Source organism: Canis lupus, chromosome 20 (assembly GCF_003254725.2).
Source record: "Canis lupus dingo isolate Sandy chromosome 20, ASM325472v2, whole genome shotgun sequence".
In the NCBI taxonomy this organism is placed as follows: Eukaryota; Metazoa; Chordata; class Mammalia; order Carnivora; family Canidae; genus Canis; species Canis lupus.
Window position 1 is genome coordinate 46284027 of NC_064262.1, and position 23194 is coordinate 46307220.

General features: G+C 53.8%; 2 protein-coding genes across 2 annotated transcripts in view; one reads left to right on the forward strand and one right to left on the reverse strand.

Annotated features, from left to right (window-relative positions):
* Positions 1 to 4697, forward strand: part of LOC112666684 (calcium homeostasis endoplasmic reticulum protein) — an 18605-nt gene extending 13908 nt beyond the window's left edge. Inside the window, 6 exon segments of the mRNA XM_025457907.3 lie at positions 933 to 1066; positions 1807 to 1893; positions 2156 to 2299; positions 2385 to 2501; positions 2982 to 3076; positions 3345 to 4697. Coding sequence (XP_025313692.1) covers positions 933 to 1066; positions 1807 to 1893; positions 2156 to 2299; positions 2385 to 2501; positions 2982 to 3076; positions 3345 to 3538 — 771 coding nt within the window. The 3' untranslated portion in view covers positions 3539 to 4697.
* Positions 4011 to 23176, reverse strand: C20H19orf44 (chromosome 20 C19orf44 homolog). Its single transcript, XM_035703398.2, is given in 11 exon segments — positions 4011 to 5098; positions 5176 to 5255; positions 7070 to 7236; positions 8350 to 8445; positions 10080 to 10497; positions 11607 to 11668; positions 11671 to 11679; positions 15089 to 15395; positions 18015 to 18780; positions 21724 to 21921; positions 23020 to 23176. Coding segments are annotated over 9 exon segments (1908 nt in total). The 5' UTR covers position 18780; positions 21724 to 21921; positions 23020 to 23176; the 3' UTR covers positions 4011 to 5094.
* Between the last annotated feature and the right edge of the window lie 18 nt (positions 23177 to 23194).

Consider the following 23194-nt stretch of genomic DNA (forward strand, 5'->3'; position numbering starts at 1 on the left):
TCGCCATGGCGAGCACCCAGCCTCCTAGTGTGCCGCTTCCGGGGCCTCCACATGAGATGCTCCTTCCTCTGCCCCGTGAACGTGACTGACTAGTCATTGCAAACATGCCCTGGCCAGTGCCTCTCCCTCCACTTGAATTCCTGAGGCCCGTGGTCCCCTCTGCTCCTTCCGCGTGTCCCCCCTGGTGTTGGACATTCTGTGGCCACCCGGAGTGAGCCGTGCCAGGCTGGGTGTGAAGTGTGGGTTCCCTCGATCCTGGCCCTGGGCAGCCACCTTGTCCAGCAGCTAACTGGGAAGGGATTTCTCAGAAGGGGCGGCCTCTGAGGAAGGCCCGCAGGGAGCATGGGGAGGGCAGTGCTGGAGACCAGGGGAGCGAGGCTGCGTCGTCGGGAGCAGCTCTAGCTTGAGAGACTTGCTGACGGAGGAGTCGCTTCCCATCCCTCTGAGGCCCCGTCAGACCAGAAGTTGAGAAGGGCCATACTCCTTGGGCTGCAAGCAGCGAGGGGTTCTTTGGGTGGGGCTGAGGCTGTTCTGACCCCGGAGGGGCCCCAGGGTAGGGAGTAGGACTCGGGAGCACAGGGCAGAAGTCTGCAGGCGGTGGCATCTGGGATCCACATCGCGTCTGAATGAACCCAGGGGTCTTTCCATCAGTCCTACTTGGAGAACATGTGTTTTCTGGAGAGAAAGCTTCAGGCCCTCACTGGCCCCAGAGAAGTCCTCCACCACCTTACTTAGGAATCGGATCATTGGTGTGGCTGCAGCCCTAATGGGTCCCCCAGGAATCGGGAGGAGGAGCTCTGATGCCCAGGGTAACCCTGACACCGCACCAGGGCCCTGTGTCCCCCGACCTGCTCCCCCTGTCATTGTAGCACCCCGGGTGGGCCTGAGGGGGCCTCTGGCAGGGCGTGCATGACAACAGTTCTCCACTGCAGCTGGAAGACCATGAGTACAAGCCTCTGGACCCGAAAGACATCCGCCTCCCGCCCCCCATGCCGCCCAGTGAGAGGTTGCTGGCCGCTGTAGAGGCCTTTTACAGCCCCCCGTCCCATGACAGGCCCAGGAACAGGTATGACACTTGGAGGGACCGGCGGTGGGGGGATGGGGAGGCCTCTGTCCCGTCTCTTAACCTGACTTCCCCTGAGATTGCTTCATGAGACTCTTAAATGACCATGCCTTCTACCCAGGGTGGTGTGAGGCCCCGGTGAGGAAATGGGGTGTCCTGTGAAACGCTAGGCCGAGTCAGGGTCCCTCTCTCTACTGGCCATGGGTAACGTGTGTCACACTTACAGTGGCCCTCCCCACAGGGCCTCTCGTTGAGCTGTTTAGTGTAAGTTGTCATCTCAGGGGTGGGGTGTTTCAGGAGCGGCTGGCAGCTGGGTGCAGGCAGCCCCTCTCCTAACCCCCCTCCCACGGACTTATCACCAGTCTGGCTAAAGCCACCTCCTGCCCTGTGCTGGGTCACAGGCCTGTCCATCTAGGAGTCAGAGCTCCTTGTCCCCAGTTAGGAAGATCACAGGCAGGAAGAGCCACCTGGGCTACTTCGGGAAACATCAGTGTGGAAAGGCACAGGAACCAGGCGTGCGGCCTGGCCTCTCTGCTTCCCAGTGGGCCGCCCGACCTCAGCCTGCTTCCTCGTGCGGGGAAGGGCAGCCCGTCGTGCTGGGCCCTGCTCAGCCTCCGAGTGAGTGAGGGACGGGAGGGCCACATGCCGGGACGCGTGTCTGGCAGGTCAACTCCTGCCGACTTGCATGAGTTCCCTGCGGGAGGAGGCTGCAGAATCACGCAGGGGACGCCTGTGTCTTACAGCGAAGGCTGGGAGCAGAATGGTCTCTATGAGTTCTTTCGAGCAAAAATGCGGGCACGGCGGAGGAAGGGCCAGGAGAAGCGCAACAGGTGAGCGTGGAGGTGCCCGCATGCAGCCATCCTGGGTTCCCAGCTAGTGCGTCCTGGCCTGTGCCCGTCACATGCTGCGGCAGACCCACCTTGGAGTCACACTCAGGGCCATCCTGTCGTCCCTCCAGGGCAGTGGGGGGTCAGCTCGGCCTCTGTGTAGGTTGGAGGGTGGGTTTTCCCACAAGGCCCAAAGCGTTGGGGAGCACGCCTCTCTGTGGGCAGCACATCCGGGGCCAGCCGCTCACCTGGCATCTCCCTGCAGTGGGCCCTCGCGGTCTCGGAGCCGGTCCAAAAGCCGAGGGCGCTCTTCCTCCCGCTCCAACTCGAGGTCGTCCAAGTCATCGGGCTCGTACTCCAGGTCCCGATCACGCTCCTGCTCCCGTTCCTATTCCCGTTCCCGCTCCAGGTAAGCTGGTGTGCCCCGAGGCCCCCACCCCCCACCAGCACCCATGCCCACCACCTGCTGACCCGGCTGTCCTTTCCTCTCTCAGGAGCCGCAGCCGTTCCCGCTCCTCCCGAAGCCGCTCCCGCTCCCGAAGCCGCTCCCGCTCCAAGTCCTACTCCCCCGGAAGGAGACGTCGGTCACGCTCCAGGAGTCCCACCCCGCCGTAAGATTTCTGTCTTAACTGTCCAGTGATCGCCGGTAGCTCCGGAACCCTCTGATGCTTTGCTGTGAATGTTGAAACCTGTCGCTAGAAGATGTGCTCACGGTGGCCCGTGCTGAGGCGGTGCCTCAGGGACCCTGAGTTCTAGCACAGTGACAGTGGCACCTCCTCATCTCACACCACGCTCTTAACCTTTTTATGGTAGAGTTGTAACACCTGACGTAGCGGCTGGGCTGTGACCGGTCCTGGGGTTCCGCGTGGCCTGCCCTGGCTGCACGGTGTGGGGCTGGGGCCTCCTTGGGGAGCTCCCCTCCCTGGCTGGCGAAGATGACCGAGAAGAAGGCTAGAGCCCCGGGCTGTGTGTGTGACCCTCTAACACTGGTGAATGTTCACATACGCCACATGCTGTAATATTCTAAGCGTTTTCATTCCAATAAATGTCTCGACTCTTTTTTTAAAAAACGTAACCTGTCTTAATTTTAGTTCCTCGGCTGGTCTGGGTTCTAATTCAGCACCTCCTATACCTGATTCAAGGCTCGGGGAAGAAAACAAAGGACATCAGATGCTGGTGAAAATGGGTAAGGCTCCTGGGAAGAACCATCAACCACTTTGGGCTTTTGGGGCTGGGGAGCCAGGGAAGGTTCCAGCTCGTGGCCAGAACTGGCAAGGCCGAGCCTGTAGAGTTGTCGCTGGGCGCTGTCTCTCACCACAACAGTTTGACGTTTGTAAGCCACACATGTGCGTGTCGTTTGGCTCTGCACGTGAGGTCTGGTTTAACTTCATGGATAAATGTGCCGGATTTTGACTTTTGTGCATTGTAACCACCCTCCCCCCTTTCTTCCTAAGGCTGGAGTGGATCTGGTGGCCTCGGTGTGAAAGAGCAAGGGATCCAGGACCCCATCAAGGGGGGGGACGTCCGAGACAAGTGGGACCAGTACAAGGGTGTGGGCGTGGCCCTGGACGATCCATACGAGAACTACCGCCGGAACAAGAGCTACTCCTTCATCGCCCGCATGAAGGCCAGGGACGAGTGCAAGTAGGCACTCCGTGGGCAGGAGCCACTCCTCGGCTACCGCGTCGGGCTGTGGGACCTTCCTGGCTTCTTGGCAGTGACAGACGGTAGGGACACCTCGGTTCTCACAGTCTCCACCTCCGGGGAGCGACAGAAGAGAAGGAAGACCACAGCATGTGCCACCGCGTTGGAGGCCCTGGGCCCTGCCTGCAAACCAGCTCTAAAGTAGAAGCAAGAACCCACCAGAAGGTGCCCCCGGCCAGCACGGCCACGAGCTTACTTCCCCTGACAGAAGTGAGACACGAGACCCTCCACCTCCACCCCTGGATGAGAATCCCTGCCACCCGAAGGCACGGCTGTTGCGCACCCCCCGCAGGCCGCTCTGAGCTCCTGCTTAGACCGGTAGGAGCGTGTGGAGCACAGGCCCTGGGCGAGCGCCCCGGCAGCTCAGCCAGGCACTGGTGACAAACAGAAAAACAGACCCTTTCTGATTGGCAGAGTGACACAGGGCCTTCGTTTTTACTCCAGATGTTTAGTTTGAGAGAAGGGAATGTTGATCTCAGAGGATCCCAAGGAGAAGTTGCAACCTGATTCCTCTAAGACCTGCCAGCCCGTAGTTCAGTTACTTTAGTTGTTTGAGTTGAAATTTTTTTCCCCAAACGTTAGCCGTTGGCTGTCCCTGCAGACACGGGTTCTAAAGAAACTGATCTGAGGCATCTTCAGGTCACGGAGCGACGCCCTCCAAGAGCCCGCACCGTTAGCGTCTCTGCCTGTTTTTCACTTAGAGGAACCCGACACCAGCGCTCACGTGGACGGCCCGCACAGACCGGGGTGTGGAGGGCGCCCCCGGCTCTCCCTCGGCCAGCCCAGCACCCAGGGAGGCCAGGCCAGGAGGGCAGACGCCGCCGGGGCCTGCGTGGGGACTGGCTGCGCCTGGCGTCTGTGGGCAGCTCGTGTGGCGCCGTCTCTTTGTACAGAAACATTTTTGAAAAATTCTTTTCAATAAGATGCAAAGTCCTCTCCAACTTTTCGACCTGATGTGATAAAATATTTGATTTTGTTCTAGATTTCCTGTAGCTGTGAATTGTTCAAACGTGTCTGATTCAGGATAAAACGTAAACACGTGCTGTTAACGATTTCTTGTGGATTTTACTGTTTTGCCTTCAAATAAAAACTTTTTTTAAAGACCTCTTTCTCTGTGTGTTGGAGTTAGAAGTGTGCTCAGGCAGGGTCCGGAGGAGGCGTGTCCCGGCGTCCCACATGTTGTCCCTGGTGTGGACACCTGGCGCTGGCTCCGCGGAGCAGATGGGGCTTCTCGCCCTCCCGTCTGCCTCAGCTCATCAGGAAGCCAGCACCTGGCCCCCATGGCTGCTGCGCGGGGCTCCACAGGCAGCCGTCCTATGTCCTGCTGTGGCTGGTGACTGCGCCACCCGGGGTTCCGTTTCCACTGGCTTATGTGTCCCCTCGGGCGGGGCGCCGGGCACACCAAGGAGGTGGGGGCTGGGGGAGAACCACTCCGCTCTGAAAGGCTGGACCCGGGATGCCACTCAAGGGAGTCTTGGGTGCCGCCTGCTCCTGCCACCATCACCTGGGAAACAACACGTGAGTGTCAGAGCCGGTGTGCCCGGCCAGCGTGTTAGCTCAAACCCACAAATCCTGCCTCACCTCGTGGTACTCAGCTCCTTCTTCACCTCCTCCAGGGCATCCTCCATGGACAGCGGGGCAGGCCTATGCCGCCTGAGGTACTGTGGGGCACAGGACAGACATGTCACCCTGCTGCCTCGGTCTACCGAGGCCGTGGGCGTTAGAGGCAGCGCCTGTCCCCACTGGTCCTGGACAGGCGGACAGAAAATAAAATGGCGTGACAGTGCTGTGGAAATGCAATGAACCCAGACGGGCTCCAGGCAGGCAGCCTGCGAGGGGCGAGCCCTGACGGCCTGAAAGGGAGGAAGACGGTGGCTGGGGGCGGGGCTACGGGTTCCCTCAGAGCGTGGAGCCTGGGTGCCACTCCCAGCACCCCAGCACCCAGCACCCAGCACGTGGGCCCAGAGCAGGCAGGTGGCAGCTCCAGCCCTCCAGCTGTAGCCCATCAACCGAAGTAAAAGGATGCTGCAGGGGCTGCGGGGGTGCTTGGACAGTCCAGAATGGGGGAAACCGCCGAGCAAACCACCTGCTTCCTTGAACAAATAAAGTGCAAGGAAGCATGGGGGGGGGCAGGAGCAGGGGAACCTGCAGGGCACGGGCTCTCACGGTGGGTCCCAGGTGTCCACAGGCGCCCCGGCTCTGACGCTGCCCAGAGCCGAGGGCCACAGCTCTGACCAGGAGTCTAAAAAGACCCTAGATGATCTTGGTGTGTGGATCTTGGGTCTGATGAAAAAGCAACAAAATGTACAACTTTCATAAGACCAGGGAAAATCTAAAACTGGATATTAATCCCATTGGGCTTTGGTACTATAATGGTATCGTGACCATATTTTTCAAAAGTCCTTTGTTTTGAGAACCATATACTGAAGTATGTATAGGTACGAGGACAGAAAGCACCATGCAGAGCAGCTCATCTAGCATGATGCCATCTCTATAAAGAAAGAAACCATACTAAAAACATTTGGGACGTCTGGGTGCTTAGCGGTTGAGCGTCAGCCTTTGGCTCAGAGCGTGATCCTAGGGTCCTGGGATCAAATCCCACATCGGGCTTCCTGTGGGGGACCCTGCTTCTGTCTCTGCCTCTCTCTGTGTGTCTCTCATGAATAAATAAATCTTCTTTTAAAAAATGAAAATTTAAAAAATAAAACATATATTACAACCCAATAGGTATAATGTTCTCTTTATTTTTTTTAAGAGCAGGAAAGGAAGCCTGATGTGGGACTTGATCTTGCACCCCGGGATCACGCCCTGAGCCAAAGGCAGATGCTCAACTGCTGAGCCACCCAGGCGTCCCGTAATGTATATTTTAGAATATACAGTAACATGCAATGTCGTACATTTTATATACAATGTAGTTCATGTTTTACACCGGGAAGACCTAAAGAACCTCAAGGTGGTAACAATCACTTCTGCCGTCATGGGGGGCTTTATAAATCCCCTATCTCTAACAACATTTTTATGAAAAGAACGGATTGTTTATAATCAGACAAAAAGGGCAGCCCGGGTGGCTCAGCGGTTTAGCGCCGCCTGCAGCCCAGGGCGTGATCCTGGAGACCGGGGATCGAGTCCCGCGTCAGGCTCCCTGAATGGAGCCTGCTTCTCCCTCTGCCGGTCTCTGCCTCTTTCTCTCTCTGTGTCTCTATGAAGGAATAAATAAAATCTTTAAAAAATAATAATAATCAGACAAAAATTAGATTTGGGGAGAAAGAAGTGAGTGTGCCATTCTCTGCGTTTCAGCTGACTGAGGAGGAAGCCCGCGGGCAGAGCTTGGGAAGGGTCTGCCTCTGCTCCGAGGACAGAAGAGGGCTCCTTTGGGGGGACCGCAGGTGACTTGGGTGTACAGTGGCCCCAAGGCCCCCTCCGAGGCACAGAGGCTCCCGCCCTCCCCCGGGGAAGGGGTGTGCGCCGCAGTCACCTGCTTGGTTTCCTCCAGGGTGTGGTAGTGGAACGAGTCCTGATCCAGGGACCGCACGAGGGAGCCGTGCAGGTGGCGGCTGGCCTCCAGGAACTGCTGCGTCAGGCTCAGCTGCTGCTTCAGCATGTCGTGGAGCGCCAACACGGCCGGGCTGTAAGCTGTCAGGGCTGCACCGGCTCTGGTCACCGGGGCGCACCCCCTCCCCGTGACCCCCAGGGCAGGGGAGGTCAGCCGCTTTGGGCCCGTGTGCTCAGCAGCGCCCCCATGCGGCCACCAGAGGGACCAGAGCGCCCGGCTGTCCCTGCTGTCCCTGCCGATGGCTTGCGAGGGACTCTCAAGAGCTGCACACGTGGGAGGCCAGCGGCCAGGCAGGCCCACGGGTCTTAACCAAAGTCTTAACCAAACGTCCAACCCGCAGGAACAAGTCCCGTAAAGTGGCACCACGAGTGTCCGCACCCGCACCACGGGCGCCTTCTCGGTGCCGCTCACCCGGCACTTAAAAATGGCCAAGGGGGTAAATGTTATGTGTTTGGAAACACAAAACTAAAGTAATTAAAAGTAAAAATACAATTAAAAATAAGAGTTTTAATTAAATTCAAAATTCATCGGAAACCGGAAGTTGTGCGCCCGCGCTGGAAAGGCCACTGGGAGGCCTCAAAACACCCCGGGCCACTCCCTGGGCTAACAGTAAGCTAAACGGGAGAGTTGTCTGCAGGGACAGAAACATTCCCGTTGTTGTGCCGCTGTTTTAGTAGCTTCATCTTTAAAAAAACTGAAGAGGGCAAAAACATAACCGGTACTGGACGGACTCTAGTTTGTGTCCCTCAAGCCGCCAGTGGCCCCATAGGGACCTAATGCAGCCTGGGCTCCTGATGGTGGCTGCTGGGGCCGCCTGGGACCCCGCCACTCCCTGCACTCGCCAAGGTGCCAAGGCCTGTGGCCGCCACTCAGTACCGGCCGAGGAAAAACTCTATGTACTCTGGACACAACGGCTCAGAGGGGAACCCACAGCAACAGCCCCGTTGGCGTGGAGGGGCAGAGGGGCAGAGGGTGCTGCCCGAAACTTCCCTGTGTTATCTGACACGGGTGTCCTTTGGCAACACAGACTGAAGGTTCTAGGATCCCAGGAACCATGGCAGTTGCCCATGACTGCAACAATGTCACCAACAGATTCCCCGAATCCAGCACTAACGTGGGGCCTGCCCCTCCCACGGTGAGCGCGGATCTGTAGCTAAGCTGCCTCCACTTCACCGCCAGGCCCCGCCGGGCTGGGCTCTTACCTTCTATCGAGTCCGCACTGATGACATGACTGGCAACGGGCACAGGATCCACGTAGGCACCTCCCAGGGCTGGCCCGATGGCCGCCACGCCGGCCCCTGTCCCAGGGACAGAGGGGAGGGGATGAGTGGGCAGGAGGCGGAGCGACGCCGCTCATCAGCGGATGGATGTGAAACAGGCTACACAAGTCTGATCTTTTCTCCTCCCGACAGGACAGCCACCCTTCTCGCTCTGTTAACCTCTACCCCGTACAATTTCCCCAGGCCTGCCTCCATCTTTCTGGTAGATTCTCCAGGTACAAGTCAGTTGAGCTGGCTCAAGCAGTCACTGCAGTCACACTGGCAGGTAACCCAAACATCACGCTCTCCCCACCCTTGGCCTTCCTGCCACAGGGTCACATGCAGGCTTCAGACTGTTCCCTGGACTCTGATCAGCCCGTTTATTTAGGCTGTTTTCCTCTCCTTTCAATGTCAGGCCTGGTCTAGGAAAACAGCATCAGCTGCACTTTACAAAACCTCCCTTTAAATTCCAAAATAATGGGGATCCCTGGGTGGCGCAGCGGTTTAGCGCCTGCCTTTGGCCCAGGGCGTGATCCTGGAGTCCCGGGATCGAGTCTCGCGTCGGGCTCGCTACACGGAGCCTGCTTCTCCCTCTGCCTGTGTCTCTGCCTCTCTCTCTCTCTCTCATGAATAAATAAATAAATAAAATTTTAAAAATAAATAAATAAATAAATTCCAAAATAAGACAGAAATGCACATATTTGTCTGCATTTGACAACCGCTATGCTGTCGGGCAGCAGGAGGCTGTGGAGAGGAAAACAGAGGTTTCTAAGTCACAGAACCGGGTCCAGTAGCCTTGAACACCTTCCAGCGATGTGACTCGGCGCATCTGACTTTCCTCCCCGAGAAACGAGAGAATGGGCATGCCCTACACTGGGGTGCAGCCCAGGCTGATCTATGGCTAAGCCCCCCCAAATCAAAATGAACACAGGTGAGAGTTCCACCCCCTTGCACAGTCCAGGAAAAAGCTCTGGTGACACCGTGGGTGTCCATCTAGATGAGAAGAGAGTGAAGAATGTTTAAAAGAAAGGGACCTTTCCATTCAGATGGGTCAAGGCTAAAGCTGGGGATAAGAGAAATGTCTGGAAGTCATGCCTGGGCGTGAAGAGAAACGTCCCCTACACCATGGGAGGGAACCCACCAAACACACTGAGTTCAGACAACCAGCTAGACTGGCTACCCAGCTACGCTGGAAGCCCCCATGCAGGGACTCCCAAGCCACCTGAAGACACACCGTCCCAGAAGGTGGCTCTGATCTCAGTGCTGTCCCCAGGCTCACCTAGGCAGTGCCAATGTTTGGGGCTGGGTCACTGGTGGGGCCATTCTGGGCACTGCAGGACCCTGAGGAGCATTCCTGGCCTCCACCCACTCCACTGTCACCTGGTAGCGACATCCACAACTGGCACCAACCTTGAAGTCCCCCGGGGACAGGATCACTACCATGAGAAGCACCTCCTGGGTCACTGATCCTGAAACCTTTCAGGATGTTTCAGAGCTCCGCGGGCAGCGGCAAACCGCCAGGGCAGCTGCCCCTCATCCTTGGAAGAGGAAATGGGGCCCTGAGGCCCGCCAGCTGGGTACTGATGACGACCCGAAGCTCTCCACCGTGCTGCCAGGATGCCCGCGGCATGCACCTAGAGCCCGCGCCTCCCTCCTGGGGCCCGCATGCTCACCCTCTGCCCACTGGTAGGTGAAGGCGGGATCGAGGGTCTGCACGGCCATCTCCCTCACCACAACTCTGGTAACGTCCCTGACCTGCGTTTTCCAAGGCTTGACGGTCGGCAGGGGAAGGTCTGTGTGCAGGCTTGCGGAGAATTCTGACGAAGTGTCCAGCATCCTGTCGGGAGACTCCTCAGGATGGGCCCTCGACTCGGATGCCGTTGGATCTGGGGATGTTTCAAAATCTTCGGAGTAAGCCGAGCTCATTGTGCTCGCCATGGGTTCTTGGGACGTCGGCCTCGGGCTAGGAGCACCGTCGGGCCTGGCGGAGGCGGCGGATGGCTCAGTCACGCACTCTGAGACCTCACTGCCAGTGGGGGGACCCCCTGCCTGGGGGCGTTGGCTGAAGGCCTTTTCCAGCTGGCCTTCTTTCTAAAACGAAGAATGAGAGAGGTAACTGGAAAGTGGCTTTACGTGATCAATACGCTCAAAATACCCCTGCACTGGAATGGGGTACAGGGTACCCAGGGGGCCCAGCAGGTAAGGGTCTACACTGGTCCTTCAGCGGCTTTGGGCAGGCCCAGTGTGGGGAGAACTCGTTAAATGCTTCAGCTCGGGGATCCCTGGGTGGCACAGCGGTTTAGCGCCTGCCTTTGGCCTAGGGTGCGATCCAGGAGACCCAGGATCGAATCCCACGTCGGGCTCCCGGTGCATGGAGCCTGCTTCTCCCTCTGCCTGTGTCTCTGCCTCTCTCTCTCTCTCTGTGTGACTATCATAAATAAATAAAAATTAAAAAAAAAAAAAAAGATTAAATGCTTCGGCTCGGGGCTGCTGCACTTTAACACTGATGGGGTGAGCACGTGCCGGTGGCCCGTGGATGAGATCTGCTAAAATGTCAGCACGGATCATGACAACGCGCATTCGGTAGGGAGGAGGTTACTAACTCGACAAGAATCACAGCCAGGCCCCGGGATGGGCACAGGTCATGGGGTGTCGCTACGGGGTGGTTTAGTGGGAGCTGCTTCAGTGGTCTGCTACACGGAGTAGCTTTATCCTGTTACCACCTACATCAGGGTCCCCGACCCGGGGCACTCTTGGCATTTAAAACCCAAACATTCGGGCAGCCGGGGGGCGCAGCGGTTTAGTGCCGCCTGCAGCCAGGTGTGATCCCAGAGACCCGGGATCGAGTCCCACGTCGGGCTCCCTGCATGGAGCCTGCTTCTCCCTCTGCCTGTGTCTCTGCCTCTCTCTCTCTCTCTCTCTCTCTCTCTCTCTCTCTGTCTCATGGATAAATAAATAAAATCTTAAAAAAAAAAATTCTTTGGAGTGGGACGTCCTGTGCATCGAGGGCCACTGAGCAGCATCCCCGGCCACCACCCATGAGATACCACGAGCAGCCTCCACCCCGTCATGATAACCAAGTGTGTTCTCCAAACGCCGCATGTCCCCTGGGGGCTAAGGACCGAGGGCCCGAATGAAGCACAACAGCCACGAGCCTTTCCACATAACCTGCAGGGAGAGGTGAAGCGGGCTGTACTCACTTTCTGTTCCAAGTCTGAGTTCTCGCTGACAGCTGGAGCCAGGTCATCAAGGGACAACAGATGATTCTAAAATCTGTAATCAAAAACGTAACACGGCAACGTTTACTCATTTATTTACCCCAACGTGTTTACCATTACGTGCAAGACACCAGGTGAAGGCAAAGGACAGAAACACAGGAAGCGTGCGGGTCTGTCCTTAATGAGCCAGCGCATGGATCTACACGCTTTTTGTCTAAGTGTTTTCCACTTTGTATCCTAGACCGTCTCACGGGAACTCCTGGTCCTTGAGGTGCCAAAGCTACCATGGGCCGTGTGTAAACAAATGGATGTGGCCGTGTTCCGATAAAACTTTATTCATAAAAACAGACCCTGGGCCAGATGAGTCAATGATGACAATGCAGTGAAGGATGCGTGGTGACAAGCGAGCTCACGGTAGGGGGGGGTGGGAGTGGGGGGACAACTCATCAGACACAAGGCTAGACCCGAAGGGTCCTAGGTTCCCACTGAAAGCAAGGCAAGAGCACAGGAGGCTAAACTGAACCAGCACCGGGCACGTCAAATGGCCAGGCGCCAGCGCCTGAACGCATGGGTGCTGAGACTTGGGAGTCCAGAATCCCCTGTGGAGTTCTGGTGTTCCACACAGATTTCTTTCTTTCTTTCTTTTAAAGGTTTTATTTATTTATTCATGAGACACAGAGAGAGTGAGACAGGCAGAGACATAGGCAGAGGGAGAAGCAGGCTCCATGCAGGGAACCGGATGTGGGACTGATCCCGGGATCCCAGGATCACGCCCTGGGCCAAAAGCAGATGCTCAACCACTGGGCCACCCAGGTGACCCTCCACACAGATTTCTGTGGACCCAACAGATGAACCCGCGCCTCCAGGCAGGCGGGCAGGAACCACTGGACCAACATGAACAGGGGCAGCCCAGGCCCTGAAGCGCACTCGGGTGGTGGGGGCGGGGTGGGCATAGGAGGGAGCAGGGCCCTCTGTCAGCAGAGCTAGAGGTGAGAGGGCGAGGTCCCCCTGCCTGCCCCTGCCACCTGCCCGTCCTAAGCCCTAGAATAAATCCCCCTCATCACCCAGTCCGGGGGGCTCACCCCTCCCCTGAGCTCCCAGACTCTCACGGTCACCACAGTTCATAGGGCCGGCAGGTCCAAAGATGCATCCCTGGAAAGGCCTCTGAACCAAAAGGCGTCCCAGCTGGCCCAGAGCAAAGGCACTAGGGTGATCTGGGACTCGAGCACTTGGGACCAGGCCTGGCACTGGCTGAGGAACAATGTTATCGTCACGTCGGCCATCCCTTCCACTGCTGCCAACCCCGTGGAGGACCAGTCGAGGTGCTTCACATGCACTAGCTCACTAGCGTGGCTCGGTCCCCACTGCGCAGATGAGGAAACTGAGGAACAGAGAGCCCGAGATTGCACAACCAGTTAAGACGTGAGGCCAGGACGTCCACCCCAGAAGGTCCCCCTCTCGCAAGAGCCCAAACTCAGATTGCGTTTGCCACTCCCAACTGCCTCCCCTTCCCTGAGGCTACCTCTGGACATTTGAGGGGGGCAGGGGCTGGCCACCAGGAGAGGCCCCTCCAGGCCAGCAGGGAGGACAGAGAGGCAGCGGGACTGGCAGTAGGGACAAATGGCAGAAGGGCAGGAAGGTGGGTCTGTGGCCTGCTGCGCCAGCCTACGCCCACCTTCCCATCCACATGCTGAGCGAGGCGACATGGGACCAGGGGGACAAGGACACTTACCAGCCCCTTGGCCACCAGGATCAGAGCCCCAGTGAGCGAGGTGTCATGTGGCATCCAGTAGATGGCAGCCACTAAGGGGGCCCACAGAGGCTTCTCACATGGGCAGCCTAGAGCCTATCCCCCTGCGATCCCTGATCCCATCGAGGGCCCCTGGAAGGGGCCACCTTTGTTGGCAACACCCCACACACACACCTCGGCAGATCTGCTGCTGCCCTACCAGGGCCTGCACACCCACAAGAGTCTGTGACAGTGTTCAGGACACGCCACCCCGAAACCCGGCACCTTGGCATACTGATTAGCTCAGGCTGAAAGAACCTGAGCAACGGCAGGTGCTGTGAGTATTCTCGGCCCTTCTCACACGAAGCAGTTCCAAAGACCCTTGTGTGAGAAGGGCCTTCCCTCTAATGTAGGCGAGGAGCCTCCTCTTTCTAAGATGGACAGACGCCCGGAGGCATCCCAGCAGGCCTCACTGGGTTTGCCTATTGACCACCCTCAGCTCCTTCCCTTTTGTGCAATCATGTTTTCCCACAACTTTCCACTCCCCATCAAGCCTAGCAGAAAAGCGCTCACATACAACTGATTCTTCGGGTCTTCGTTTCCTTAGGAAGGCTCCTATGTCATGTGAGACTTAGATTGGATATTTATTTAATATTTATTTAACATCTGTATGCTTTTCTCCGGTTAATCTATCTTTTGTTGCAAAGACAAGGAAAAAGCGATTTTTCCTCCCCTACCACTGAGTCAAGGAGTTGCTGGGTCACCCAGCACGCGGGCGGCAGGGTGCTCACGGGCCTGTTTGCCATCATCCTCCTGCCAACACGACACTAGGCGAGTGCCAGCGCCCAGTGGACCGTCAAGACACGGTTTAACTTGGATCTCATGATGAAGCGCCCAGACAGAAGACAGAAGTGTTGGCTGCACATTTTTTCCTGTTTTTTAAATACGTGTAATTTTTTTAAGACTTGTTTATTCATGAGAGATAAAGAGAGGCAGAGACAAAGGCGGAGGGAGAAGCAGGCTCCTCTGGGGAGCCTGATGCGGGACTCGATCCCAGGACCCTGGGTCCAAAGGCAGATGCTTAACTGCTGAGCCACCCAGGTGCCCCTAAATATGTGTAATATTAAGATAAAAATAATGTTGGTGTGCCTGGGTGGCACAGTCAATTGAACGTCCAACTCTTGGTTCAGCTCAGGTCATGATCTCAGGGTTGTGGGATCGAGCCCTGCGTTGGGCTCTGCGCTCAGCAGGGTGTCTGCTTGGGATTCACGCTCCCTCTGTCCCTCCCCCTGTTCATGCTTGGGCTCACTCCTTTCTCTCTCTCTCTCAAATAAACAAAATTTTTAAAAAGATAAAAACAATGTTGAATAATGTTGAAATGAGAAAAATGTCTAGTTGTGACTGGTTAGATTTACTTCCTTTTCTGAATTTAAAAAATGAGGCAAATTTGTCTTTCACCAAAAGGAACACTGAGTTGCCCTTCTACTGTACATGGCTCTAGGACTTTGTTTTTGGGTTATCGTTCTATAATTGGTCAGGGTCACTGGATGAAGACATTAAAGATAGAACAAAATTCTGACTTGACCCCTCCTCCAGGAAAGGTCAGGAAGCAGAGGGTGTAGCGTGAGCCATGCACTCCTCATGGCAATACCCAGGGATCCTCCCTCCCAGAACCCCTCCAGGTGGTCTCGCCCTTCCTGCCCAGGTGACTGCGTGGCACGGGGCTGCAGGTTACCGTTCAGGCTGTCATCGGCAGCTTCTGAGGGCGACTCATCATGAGGCCCAGCCTCACTCCTTCCGGGAGAGGAGAGCTTGCCAAGCCGCGTTGAGGCTGACTGTGGAGAGGTGCCAGTGATGGGAAGCGACGCTGTGCGGGCGGCTGTATCCTCTGAAGTGTGAGTCCGTGGGGAGCGAGCTCTTGAGCGCGTGCTGCGAAGGGTCCTGTCTGTGGACTGTGAGGCTGGCAGACGTGATATCCGAAAGGACTTTGGGCTGGAAAGTTCCTCACTGGGTAGTGAAAGGATTCTTGGCTGAGTTAGGATCTGATCCTACTTTGGCGGAAATAAATGAAATTAATTACCAAACAGGTAACAATGAAGTTCTTTTTTTTTTTTTTTTTTTAAGATTTTATTTATTTACTCATGAGAGACACAGAGAGAGAAAGAGGCAGAGACACAGGCAGAGGGAGAAGCAGGCTCCATGCAGGGAGCCCAACGTGGGACTAGATCCTGGGTCTCCAGGATCACACCCTGGGCCGAAGGTGGCGCTAAACCACTGAGCCACCCGGGCTGCCCGACAATGAAGTCCTTATCACTGAACGACGTGGCCGGGTCAAGGCATGAGGCCAAGGAGCAGCCATCAAATAGTTCTCTTTCTCTCCTCATTTCTGGAAGTCAAGCTACATTTAGACCAGAAATACTCCACAAATAATCAGAAATATCACTTGGCTTTCAAATATATTTTTTTTAATTACACCTTTTCTAAATTAAGGGCCCTGTGGGGCATCTGGGGTGGCCGAATCGGTTAAGCAACTGCCTTCAACTCAGGTCATGATCTCAGGGTCCTGGGATCGAGCCCCACATCGGGGATCCCTGCTCAGTGGAGAGTCTGCTTCTCCCTCTGACCCTCTCCCATCTCATGCTCTCTTTCTCCCTCTCTCAAATAAATAAAATCTTTTAAACAATAAATAAGATAAGTGAATGAATGAAGTCCCCTGAGTACATGATCCATGACAGCTGGGACCTTCAACAGAATCAGTATGTACGTGCGGATTTTTTTTCCCCCTTAAAATACAGCCTTCCCATCACTTCACACCCACAAAGATGGCTCAAGTCACCAGTGTTAGCTCTGACCACAAGTGCTGGTGAGGATGCAGGGAAAGGAGAACTCTCGTGCACTGCCAGTGGGAACGCAAAATGGAGCAGCTGCTGTGGAAAACAGCGTGGTGTTGCTTCAGTATGTTACACGTGGAATTCCTATAGGGCTCAGTAATTCCACTCATACGGATAGAGCCCAAAGAACTGAAAACAGGGACTCAGATATGTGTACACACGTGTTCATAACAGCACTATTCACAAATAGCCAAAAGGTAGAAAAGATCCAGGTGCCCATCAACGGATGGTGGATAAAGAGGATGTAGTATATTCACACAATGGAGTGTTACTCAGCCATAAAGAGGAATGAAGCCCTGACAAATGCAAAATGTGGATGAACCTCAAAAACATTATGCTGGGGATCCCTGGGTGGCTCAGCGGTTAAACGCCTGCCTTCGGTCCAGGGTGTGATCCTGGAGGCCCGGGATCGAGTCCCAGGTCGGGCTCCCTGCATGGGGCCTGCTTCTCCCTCTGCCTGTGTCTCTGCCTCTCTCTCTCTGTGTCTCTCATGAATAAATAAATAAAATCTTTAAAAAAAAAAGAAAAAAAAAAACATTATGCTGAATAAAAGCAGCCAGTCACAGAAGGCCACATACTGGATGATTCCATGTACATGAAACATCCCTAACAGGCAAATCCACAGAGAGATGTAAAGCTGATTAGATGTTGCCAGGGGATGGGGGAAGGGAAAACAAGGAGTGATTATTTAACAGGTCACCTTTGGAGCTGATGGAAATGTTCTGGAACCAGACAGAGGGTGGTGGTTGCACAGCATCATGAATGAACTAGATGGCGCTGAATTGTTCATCTTAAAAATGTTAATTTTGGGGATCCCTGGGTGGCTCAGTGGTTTTGCGCCTGCCTTTGGCTCAGGGCGCGATCCTGGGGTTCCGGGATCGAGTCCCGCGTCGGGCTCCCAGCATGGAGCCTGCTTCTCCCTCTGCCTGTGTCTCTGCCTCTCTCTCTCTCTCTGTGTCTATCATAAATAAGTAAAAATAAATCTTTAAAAAAAATGTTAATTTTACGTTTTGTGAATTTCATCTCAACTGTAAAGGAATCGAAGTGCAGCTACAGCACGTTTCCCAGGTGGTGCCACCGACAAGCAGGTGTGGACCACCACTGGCGAGCAGTCACACAAAGTGCTGACCCGAGGTGTACACACTTCCTCCAGATATTGCGAACTGCCTAATATGTCCCAAATCCCGTCACCCACAGAGCAGACCCCAAAACAGGTAGCCGTGATTGGCTGGAGCCCAACCGCTCCTCAGTAGTTCTTGGGAGACAGCCGCGGTCGAGTCTCTAGCGCCATGGCATAAAGAGCAGAGGCAACGCTTTGTTAAATATAAGTACACATGGGGCACCTGGGTGGCTCAGTTGGTTAGGCATCCGACTCTTGATTTCAGGTCATCTCAGGGTCGGGAGATCGAGGCCCACATCAGGCTCTGCACTGGGCATGGAACCTGCTTAAGATTCGCTCGCTCTCCCTCTCCTCTCCTCCCCTTGCTCATGCTCTCTCTTTCTCTAAAATAAATACATAAAATCTTAAAAAAATAAATAAAAAAGTACATGCAGGGGAACCTGGGTGGCCTAGCTAGTTAAGCCTCCGACTCTTGGTTTCAGCTCACGTCATGATCTCTGGGTTGTGGGATCCAGCCCGGTGTCGGGCTCCACACTCAGGAGGGAGTCTGCTTGAAGATTCTCTTTCCCTCTCTGTCTGCCCCTCCCCTATCAAATAAATAAGTAAATCTTAGGAAAAAAAAAAAGAAAAAGTGCATATGCAAACCTTACCGAGAATACTTTAGTCTGTTCTTTCTCATTGACTTTGGGGATAATGAAACGCTGATTCACGTATGTTTCTTTTTCTCTAGAAGATTCTATCAAGCTTCCCAGCAACTTTTTCATTTCCTCCTCATCGCTGTCTGGAGAATCTAGTTTTCTGGTAGGTTTTTTCTCTTTGGGTGTTTGAAAATTCCTCTCTTTTCCAAAATGTGCCTCAGGGATGATACTTTCAATGCGTGGTTCCCTCCTCTTTAGAAATCTACTGCCCTTCCCAGTCCAAGTGCTGCTCTCAGCCACAGGAATTTCCTGGGCTTGTTTCTGGGAGGTTTTATCCAGGCTGGGTGGAGAAAGTTTGGCTGTACTCCTGGGAAGGACCATGTCTGCACTCCTTGGAAGACTGTCCTCAGAGGTCTTCAGGTCAGATTCCGTGTCAGACAAATCCATCTGCGCCTTCCGATTCATGATCTTGGTTTCTATTTGAGCCAGCTTCGTGAGTGCAGCGCTGGCCCTGAGCTTCGAGGCAGTGGTCGGGGGTCTGCCCGAGGACAGGCTGCGCCAACCCTCGACAACAGCCTTGTCTTTTAGGAGTGAGTGTCCTACACCCATGGTTTGGTTTCCTTTTAGAAATCTGCTATGACCAGGAGCTATTTTGGTAAGACTTCTACTGATTTTCAAGTTTCTGATTTCTTCCATTTTTGAATCTTCTAAGGAAATGTCACTAAAATCACCAAAAATGTTGTGCACGGGATAGCCGGCTCTTCTTATGTAAGCCATTCTAGGGAGTAAAGAGAGAAAACATAGAGTAAGAACACCTGGTGTTTGAGGCACCTGTGTGGCTCAGTCGGTTGAGTGTCTGTCTGCCTTTGGCTCACAGTCCTGGAATCTCAGGATCCAGCCCCCACACCGGACTCCCTACTCAGCAGGGAATCTGTTTCTCTTTCTGCCCCTCCTCACCCTACTTGTGCTCTCTATCTCTCTCAAATAAATAAATAAATAAATAATTTTTTTAAAAAGAATACCTGATGTTTATATCGTGCCTTCACATCTCTCAATGCCTCCCATTTGAGAGATCAAATTCTTCGCAGGCTGGCTAGAGCCTTCCCTTCAAGCCCCATAATGACAGTGAAAATGTCAACACCCAAGAGCACCTGGGTGGCTCAGTGGTTGAGTGGCTGTCTTTGGCTCAGGGCATGATCCCAGGGTCCTGGGATCGAGTCCCGCACTGGGTCTTTGCAGGGAGCCTGCTTCTCCCTCTGCTCTGTCTCTGCCTCTCTGTGTCTCTCATGAGTGAATAAATAAAATTTTAAGAAAGAAAAAGAAAATGTCAACACCTAGTACCACCAACTGAATTATGGCTCTATGTCAGGTCTTCAATGAGACATGTTAAACCTTAAACAGAAGAGCCAGTGCTTCTCAGGCTCCAGTGGTGTGCCCACACTCTGCTCAAACTGCATTATATCATTTAAGTTTCATGCAACCCTGAGTCAGTGACCTTATCCCCTTTAACAGAGGAGGTGAAGGAAATGAAAGGTTAAATAGTCCCTAAATAAAAGGTTAATAAAACCCTGAAAGGTTAGGTCATCGGTCAAGGTCACCAGTCGAGGTCACCTGGCTAGTGAGCAGTAGAGCCAAATTCAAAGCTCAAGTCTTATTCCAAAGGCCCCCTTCCCCACCATGCTTTACTGCCTGCCCAGTTACACCATCACCACTCCAAGAGTCCTGCTCCCGACTCACTCCCCAAATCAGGGCTCTTCCTTTATCCAAGTGTCCTCAGCTCTCTCACAAACAACTGCTTGAATACAATCTGTATATTTAAGGAGCCCCCCCAGAAAACCGTACTTTACTTTAATTGTGAAAACCACTGCTCTGGAAGGGTGGGGGGGCTACAGACACAGCACCCCCACCCCCTCACCACCAAATACCAGCTGCATGTTGTGTGCACATGCTTGTGTATGTTCTTTGGGGGAGAGGGTCAGTGCTCTCATCATATTCTGAATTTCCATGAGCCCCTAAAAGAATAAAAACAACCTACTACGAGATTTACAAAGGTTTCCAAAAAGTTTAAAATCTTCAGATGGAAAAATCTGGCACTGAGCGAGGGTGCGTTTGCTGCAACCCCTTTCGTAAGGAACATGGTGGCTGCAATGAAAGTGGGAGATGCAGAGACCCTGTGACCTGGCAATTCCACATCTGGGAATTTACCTACAGTTACACTCGGAAATGCATACAGGGATGAGTGTTCAAGGAGTGTCACGGCAGCATTGTTTGTACTCATCAAAAATCTGAACCCATCCACAGAGACCTGGTGCAGTCCAGAAGAGCGCATGCATGAGGGAATACGATGTAGCCATTAAAAAGAACGAGGGAGAGCTGTTTGCATAATAACGTGAGGCAGAAAAGACAAGATGTACAACCATTGCTTGTTTCCGTACTATTCGAGTGTTTTAGCAAGGCCATGCATTATTTACTTATTTTTTTTTAATTCACTGTGAGACCTGAAAAAGCCATTTTTTCCCATCCCTGTCCACTTGGAAAACAAGCTTACTGGGATTGCCAGATTAAATACAGGACCCCCAGCGATGTGAATTTATTTTATTTTATTTTTAAAAAATATTTTATTTATTTATTCATGAGACACAGAGAGAGAGAGGCAGGGACACAGGCAGAGAGAGAAGCAGGCTCCATGCAGGGAGCCTGATGTGGGACTCGATCCAGGGACTCCAGGATCACATTGTGAGCCGAAGGCAGGCGCTCAACCGCTGAGCCACCTGGGTGTCCCGTGATGTGAATTTATGATAAATAGTAAATAAGTTTTAAAATATAAGTATGACCCCAATTTTTTTTAAGTAGGCTCCATGCCCAGCAGCAGAGCCCAATGTGGGCCTGAACTCACAACTCTGAGACCGAGACCTAAGCCGATCAAGAGTTGGATGCTTAATCGAGTGAGCCACCCAGGCATCCCTGGCCCGGGCATTTTTAAACTAAAAACTAGTCTGTTCCAAACACTTTCAGACTAACAAAATTATTTGCTATTTATCAGAAATTCAAACTCAACTGGGTGTCCCACATTTTTATTTGTTAAATCTGGCAATCCTATGTCTTCTGCACCTTTCAAAGCTGAACTCAAATGTTTTGTGCAAGGAAAAGTATCTAACCCAGCACTAAGATTCTGTATAAGAGTGAATTATTTTGGGCAGCCCGGGTGGCTCAGTGGTTTAACGCCACCTTCACTCAGGGCCTGATCCTGGAGACCCAAGATCGAGTCCCACGTCGGGCTCCCTGCATGGAGCCTGCTTCTCCCTCTCTCTCTGCCTGTGTCTCTGCCTCTCTCTCTCTGTGCCTTTCATGAATAAATAACCAAAATCTTAAATAAAAAAAAAAAGAGTGAATTATTTTTCTCTCACTCTGTTTCACATTCTGCGTGGTGTGCTTGCCTGCTTATCCTCATCTTAATCACTTGGGTATTAAGGACTGCCCAGGGTACTAACAATGCTTAACACAGGCCTGACCCCAGGGGTCAGTGAATACAAAACCATACCCGACAGAAACAGTGCAGAATTCCTAGCCTGAGTGATACTGGGCAAGTTACTTGACCACTCTGTGCTTCAGCTTGCTCATCTGTAAACCGGTGGTAGTAACTATCACCCTCACGGAATTCCTATGTTCATTGTAGGGCATGGAATAAACAGTAAGATTTACAAAGTAACGTTTAGAATACCTGCATTAACTGAGCTTTGAGCTGGAACCACCCAGTAAAGGGGAAGTGGAGACCACTGGCACATCGACAGCTACCTTTATTAATATTTTTGTAACTGAGGCTCAGGAGAGGACTTGGTCCCCGCCATCCTGTGGGTCAGAGGGAAAGCCTGATCACCAGGCCGGGTTTCCCCCGCATCTAGTTCTTCTGAAAGTTCCCCTAGGTTTAAAAATAAATCAATAATGGTTAAAATGGCAAATTTTGCGTTCGGTCCATTTTACCTCAACTAAAACAGATACATTTTTAAAACATCCAATTAAAAATAAACCAATGGGCAAATGATATGAACAGATACTGAAAAAAAAACAAACATACGAATGGCCAACAAACACATGCAAAAGACATTCAACGTCACTAGCCACTGGGCAAACGCAAATCGAAAACCACCAGGTCTCCCTTCACAGCCACTGGAATGCCTATAATCCAAACTACAGAGAACAAATGTGGGCGAGGATGTGAAGAAATTGGCTCATACACTGTCACGGGGGATTGGAAAACGGTAAGCAGGCCAATTTGGAAAACTGTCAGCGGTTCCCAAGATGATGGAGACGTACGCCAATATTCCTAGTAGCACTGGTAGTAGACAAGAAGTGGAGACAGCGCAAAGGTCCATTAACTAGTGAATGGAGGAGAGCTGAGGTCCATCCATACGAAACACCAGCCAGCAACAAGAGAACAAATGCGCACACGCGCACACACACACACACCAGCATCCGTGCGTCTCAGACGACACATCATGCTAAGGGGGAAAAAATAGAGAGAGAGCACACAGGATCCCAAGCAGAGAAGGCAGAGCCGTAGGGCCGCAGGGCACCGCGGGGGTCCGCGCGGGGTGGGAGCGAGCAGGGACCGCAAAGGGCCAGGAGGGGCCCCCGTGGGGCGGCGGTAAAGCCCAACAGCCGGCTCGCGGCGACGGCCGCACCACTCGGCAAACTTAGTCAATACGAGTACCTGAGTTATATGCTCAAGCGGGGTAAATTGCACGGTACGCCAACGAATCCTCAATAAAGTTGCAAAAAATAAATAAAGCCAACTTTGGAAACCCCGGCGCCCCTCAGACCATCGGGCTCTTCCCAGCTCCCGGAGCTCCCACCCCCGACCACGCTGCCAGGCGGGCCGCGAGGGGAAACAGGCGCGAGGCGCCGGGCCGCCCTCCAGCCTCCCTCCCGGCCCAGCTGCAGGACGCTCCCCTGCTCCCGCAACTCCTCTCCCGATTCTGGGCGCCAAGCCTCGAGCAGCCCAGCCAAGCCTTCCAACCTCCTCCCACGACGTCCATCCGCAGAGGCCGCCGCCGGGTTTCCGGCCACTCTGGCCAGATGGGACCGTTGCCCCGGGCAACAGCGCCAGGGCGGAAGAGACTACATATCCCGGCGCGCGCTGCGCTCTGAGGATCAATGGGCGCCACCACTCCGCCCCCAGGTCATAATCGCGG